Source organism: Gossypium arboreum, chromosome 13 (genome assembly GCF_025698485.1).
Source record: "Gossypium arboreum isolate Shixiya-1 chromosome 13, ASM2569848v2, whole genome shotgun sequence".
NCBI classification, from domain to species: domain Eukaryota; kingdom Viridiplantae; phylum Streptophyta; class Magnoliopsida; order Malvales; family Malvaceae; genus Gossypium; species Gossypium arboreum.
Genome location: NC_069082.1, coordinates 68,349,413 through 68,355,309, shown reverse-complemented (window position 1 = coordinate 68,355,309; position 5,897 = coordinate 68,349,413). Strand labels below are relative to the sequence as shown.

At 33.4% G+C, this 5,897-nt stretch overlaps 1 protein-coding gene across 2 annotated transcripts; it reads right to left on the bottom strand.

The window, feature by feature from the left end:
* Positions 1–792: 792 nt before the first annotated feature.
* On the bottom strand, positions 793–4,921 carry LOC108461406 (probable beta-1,3-galactosyltransferase 2). 2 transcript variants are annotated; one of them, XM_017761251.2, is made up of 11 exons: positions 4,399–4,921; positions 3,785–3,881; positions 3,635–3,699; positions 3,339–3,550; positions 3,156–3,219; positions 2,545–2,617; positions 2,282–2,405; positions 2,066–2,153; positions 1,858–1,983; positions 1,623–1,732; positions 793–1,346 (listed from the first exon to the last, which is right to left on the bottom strand). In XM_017761251.2, the coding sequence occupies exons 1-11, from the start codon at positions 4,506–4,508 to the stop codon at positions 1,198–1,200; spliced, it is 1,218 nt and encodes a 405-aa protein (XP_017616740.1). In that variant the 5' UTR covers positions 4,509–4,921; the 3' UTR covers positions 793–1,197. The 2 variants fall into 2 exon arrangements, with proteins under 2 accessions (XP_017616740.1, XP_017616741.1); XM_017761252.2 differs by having other exon boundaries at positions 2,282–2,402.
* Between the last annotated feature and the right edge of the window lie 976 nt (positions 4,922–5,897).

Below are 5,897 nucleotides of genomic sequence, written 5' to 3'. Positions count from 1 at the left end.
GGCATTGTTTGATCCATAATCTTTAGTTACAAAATTGAATATAAGTTTAAATACCTTTCTTTCCATGTTTATATATATACATATGGAAGGAAAATAATAATAACATTTTCAGAAATATGTGAGTGATGTGCTGTATAATAAATTTATGCACTCTCAAAAGCATGTTCCTTATTGTTATTGTTGGTTGTATTGTTTAATTTCTACCCACTTGTTTGTTTTGTTGGTTGCATTCAATTATAGTTAGAACTATTAATTTAAGTTCGAAGAGAGGTTTTGAGAAAAAATATTAAGTTTGAAAAATGAATTCATTTAAATTATGGATTGAGCTCGAGTTTAAACATTCAACATCCGAATCTAACCTAATCTGGCCCGTTTTTCAAGTTTATAATTTTTATATTATGTTAAATTTATATATTATATAATTTATAACATAAAAAATTAATTCTATAATAATATATCATACTACTATAACGTGTAGTTTAAAAGAAATTGAGATCACTAAATATAAAACTATAATAAATAAAAAATTAAAATAATATATTATTTTTATTCGAATTGGGGGGTTGAAAAAGATTCCATGCTAATTACCAGCTTTGGTCAAATCTTAATTGGGAAATGAAAATTTTGGAGTCTTCCAAAGTTGAAAGTCTTGGAGTTCCCAAATGAGCACTCAACATCAACTTTTAAGCATATGGGAATCTGCCTGCTTCATCAATGGAGAAAAAAAAGTCACAAAAGTATGTTCAGCTTCTTCATATGATATCATTTTTGCTTACCTTTCGCAAGACAATGTTTACTTCCAAACCAAGTCTTATTTCATTCTCACGTTTTTGGTTTTACATTGATTCCACAGTCGCAGAAATCCATGATTAAGAACAAAAAATGTTACCCAAAAAAAATATTTTCTTCTTTACTATGAGCTTTTATGGAACTTTAACTTACAAGTAGGCTTTCATGTCCGAAAAAATGAGTGGGTGGTGAGTGATGACAGCCGCTTTCATTTAGGGCTGCTACGGTGACAGTGACAATAACCTTCCACTAAAATCTCAAAGGCCCCGTTTCTATGTGCTCTCTCTAGATATAACATTTTCTATACTCATTAGACTACGAAAAAGAAAGATTTTGAACGTCTGCTTGCGCATGCCCAACGCTCCACCATATTGTCTTCCTGAGTCAGGAAGCACATGAAACCGGCAATTAGAAAGTAGCACTCCACAAAGCAGTCTCACCTTCCCCACACCGCCGATGAACCTCTTTAATCCTATCAGCAGACCGGCAAATTCCGCTGCAAGTCCAATCAAAGGAAGCAACGCAGATGTTGCCAGCTTGGGCTTTCCATTCACAATCTGCATTCACAGCCATTTACACACTTCAGCTTTTTGGTGTTTAGTATATTTCACCAGGTTTTTGAATTGATACGATAATGACTCGCTGCCAACTTGTATGACATGTGAACCAGTAATCTTACCAACCATAATTATAGTTCGTGTTAGATTTTACATCATCATCTTCCATGCAAATTAAACAAGTATGAACAATGACTTGCCACAAGCAGTCTACCTTAATCTTTCAATCTAATATAATCATAATTCTCCTCAAATTCGAGTGTTTTAAGACTTTACCAGGTGGCGTGCCACAACATAATCTCCGATCATCAATATGTTCCACATCAAGTCCAATAAACCAAGATCCCAGTGAAACATCCTCATTAGCATACTTATGTAGAACGTGTCTGACATAATCATGCATGTATGTAATCATCATTAGTACAAAAATTGATAACAATGAGAAGCAGGTCCTCGGATTCATGCACAGGCTTCATCGTAAAATTTTAAACAGAGAGGTCTTGGATCTTACCGGTTTATTGATATATATGAGGCCAAATCTTTTGAAATGGCATACAACTGTCCAGTAGCATGCCGGAAATATTTGTTTCCTGTCTCGCCGAATTTCCAGTGCTCGGGTTCATGGTATCTAACTCCTCTGTTCAATGATATAACAATTAAGAAACGGGTACACTTCCACAAAAATCTTTTGTAGAAGAAGAAAGGAATATGTAGCTCACTTTTGAGAGAGGACGGGACCAGATTTCATGCATCCGATATATACACGAGGCTTCTTTCGGTGTCTAACTAGAGTTTCTCCAAGTGTTGCTGCGGTAATTTTATGGGAGATTAGAACATAAAATAACAAGAATTAAAAGTATATGTACCTAATTACTGTTAAGTGCAATGAGGTACTATAATTCTCACAAGAAGCATATAAAATAAACAGAACTTACCTATATTTACATGGACATCGTCATCGACTTTAACATAAAAATCTGCATCCCACAAAGCAACAGCAGTAGCAAAATATATCTTGGTCTTTGCAGACAATTCAAGGTAACCTTCAACATGGTCCTGCTTGCAATCGAAACAACATATTTCTTGGTCCATTATTTTCTCAAAAGCAAATAGTAATGGAATGTTCTTAAATAGGCTAGCATATTTTTAGCAGAATAGCCAAAACAATAAAAGATCAATAGTTGCCATAACAACCTACCAGCCTCAAGAAGTCTCCATGCTTCTTATCCTCTGCTTCAATTGCTCGGTCCAAAATACCACCCGATGTAGCACTGTATATGAAAAATTATTCAATTTAATTGCTTATAGCACCATTTAGAGTGTGTGCCAAGGAGATCGTAAGAAAAGAATAATGGGCATAACAGGATATGTAGGTCCCAAACTATTTGCAGACAGTATTTCATGACAGCGGAACGGCTATAAAAAGCAAGAAATATCGTCACCATCTTTGGCTGGAATATCAATATATGATTATTGGTTAATGGTAAATTTTTATCTTATTCGAGCAAAAGTTAACAAGCCATCTTCGGGTGTCGTCAATATTGAACCGAACCAGTGTCTCATTTCCATGAGAAATAAAAACCAAGTCTAATAATAAAAGTAGCCTTGAAAAGGCATACCATGCAAGGCAACACAGTGCTAGAGTGGTTCATCAAGTTTGGTTCTGTAAGCTTCCTTAAACTTAATCATCCATAAGGATCCAAAGGCAATGAAGAATACAACTAAGTTAATAGCATAAGAACAGCAAGAAAAAATATAATACTAGTTCACTTATAAAACAATACGATAGAAAGAGAATTAAACCATCACCTATGGCCAATAACAAAGCGAACGATAATGCCTTTTTCATCCTCCAATTTCTTCCTCTTTTCACCTATTTTCCAAAACAGATTTGATTCAGCACCCGAATTCGCATTAGAATATCAGGAAAGGAGCAGATGTGTGTTAAGGGAATGGGGGTATGGAAGGGTCAAAAAGAATCAATCCGACCACCTTGTGGCATCCATGTAGCACGAACTGAGTCTCTTCTTTTCCTGCTGCTGAAAGCCGTATTAATTCCGATAACCATCAGATACTTTCTCTTCCTAGATGATCCAACTCTACTCACATCTTCGGATAACGGAGAACCACCGTGTAAAGATTCTTGAGCCGCCCTTGCAGCAGCTAATTCCATCTCTAAGTTGGAAATAGTCTTATCCAATGTCCTACATCGAAAAATGACACAACCAGTTCATTGATCAGTCACTTAAAAATCAAATGAACCATAGTTAGACAAAAGCAATACTAACTGTATAGCATGGTGAGTCTTGAAAACCTCCCCGATGATGTCCTTTGATACATGCTTTTCTCCTTTCTGATACAAAGAAAGGAAACCAAACAGCTTAAAACCTACAAAACTTAACAAAAGGTTTATATGAATGCAAGTTAAAGAGACTCACAGCTTTTAGGTTACAACCCTCAGAAATGAGTTTTAATTTTTCAGCTTCTACGGCGGTTATCCGCATGATAGCTTTAGATTCAGGAACAGCCACCATCCTGTTACCAATTTTACACATTAACATAATGAAAACCCAAAATTTTACCTGTAATCCAAATTTGAACCAAAAATTTTTATATGTGCAAAAAAAGAAAGAAAACAAAAGCAGTAAAAATTTCAACTATAGTCAAGGTTCCCTATTGCAACTATTTAATTCTTCTGCACAACGATTATCAAATGATGAAACATCAATGAGATAAAAGCATTAAAATTAGAACGCTTAATATATGAAAATTGACTTGTCAATTGAAACCAACCTTATCCCAAAGGTTAGATCCAATTTTGCATTAATAGGCACACCAAATAAATAAGACCCACTAATAATCTCTTTTAAAAAAAAGAAAAAAAAAGAGAGAATTGAAACTCAACATGAACACAAGCTTGGACAAATAATTGTAAAAAGAAACATAACTCAAAAAATCTATTAACAAAGCAAATTAACATGGTTTCACCATTGAAATAAGGGAAAGCCAAAAGTTTTGAACTTTCAAAAAAAAAGAATGTAAAGGGTATTACCTATTGGTGAAGAGAATTCCAGCACAGAAGCAGCTCAAACAAAGAAGAAAAGTCCATTTCTTTGAAACAAAACTCCTAGTAGACTGCTCTGTTTTGCTTTTAAAAGACATATTTTCGAAACTTCCCAACCTAAAATCCCCTCTATTTCTCCAACACTAGCAATCAAAGAAGCAAAAAACCCATATGGAAAAAAAAAAACAGAAGAAGCTTGAGCCGAATCAAACGACAGTTGCAAAAAATGAGCTCCAACTTTTTCTCAGAAGAAGAGAAAGAAACAGAAACAGAGAACTCTGTTTTATTATGAATTGCTATTTTTATTCCTTTCTTTTTTTTGTTGTTGGTTTGTTTCTGTGTATAGATTCTGTGTGTCAAAGCCTCAAAAAGGGAGGTCTAACATTGCTTGCAGGCAAGGGACGTTGAACACAAGTGAGAGACGACCCACTACTAACCGCTTCTCTCTTGCTTTCTTCTTATACAAATTTACCATTTCATCCCTTTTTATTTATTTATTTACATGTGATGATATGTATTTATGCGCGGCTAAGCATGGTCGGGTTGGATCTCACCGCGCTTCGATTTTACTTTTGTTTTATGTTGAAGTTTCATTCATTTTATTCTTGAAAAATATTTTATATTAAATTTACATTAAAAAAAACATTTTTGAATTACTTAACTTAGAATTTGAGTGTCTGAAATTAAAAGAAATTTGGCTAATGTGACAGGTCGTAAATTAACTAGTTAATTGCAATTATTTTTTTAAGATTTTTTTGGGTTAATATAAAACTTGAATATTTTATCAATAAAGGTATATTTCTAACTTTATTTACGTAAATAGACCACTTTTTTCATTATTTACTGAAATGGGCAAAAAATATTAAAACGTGTCCATGTAGGAGTATTTTAGGGGGAAAATTCAACAAAACGCATCCTAAGAGAGCGATTTTGCCATGTCAGCACAAAACGCGCTGACGTGGACGTGTTTGCTAACATGGCAAAATCGCTCCCTCAAGAATGTGTTTTAGCCCTTGTTTTTCTAGGTTTAGGGCTATTTGCATGTTTATTGCCTAGGGTTTGTGGGTTTAGGGTTAGTGTTTTGTTAAAATAATTTTGGGTTTTATTTATTTAAAGTTTAAGAATTTTAAGAAATAAATTATGGTTTATAGTTTTAAAAAATAATAATTAAATTAGGTTTTAGGATTTTAAATAAATTAATTAAATTAGGGTTTAGAGTTTTTAAAAAATTTATTTAAATTAGGGTTTAGTTTTTTTAAATAATTTTTATGTTTAGCTTTTAGAGTTTTTGCAAAAGGGTTTAGGTTAAAGGTTAAGAAAAAATTATATTGAAAAGAATGATTTTATTTTTTTTCTACAATAGTTTCAAAAAATTTAATTTTGAGAAGACGGTTCTGAAAAGATAATGTCAAAAACGCTTCAAGCAGGATGGGCTGTCAACAAAATTACTAAAAAAAGCTTCCACGTGGACGCTGTTCTTCTACAGT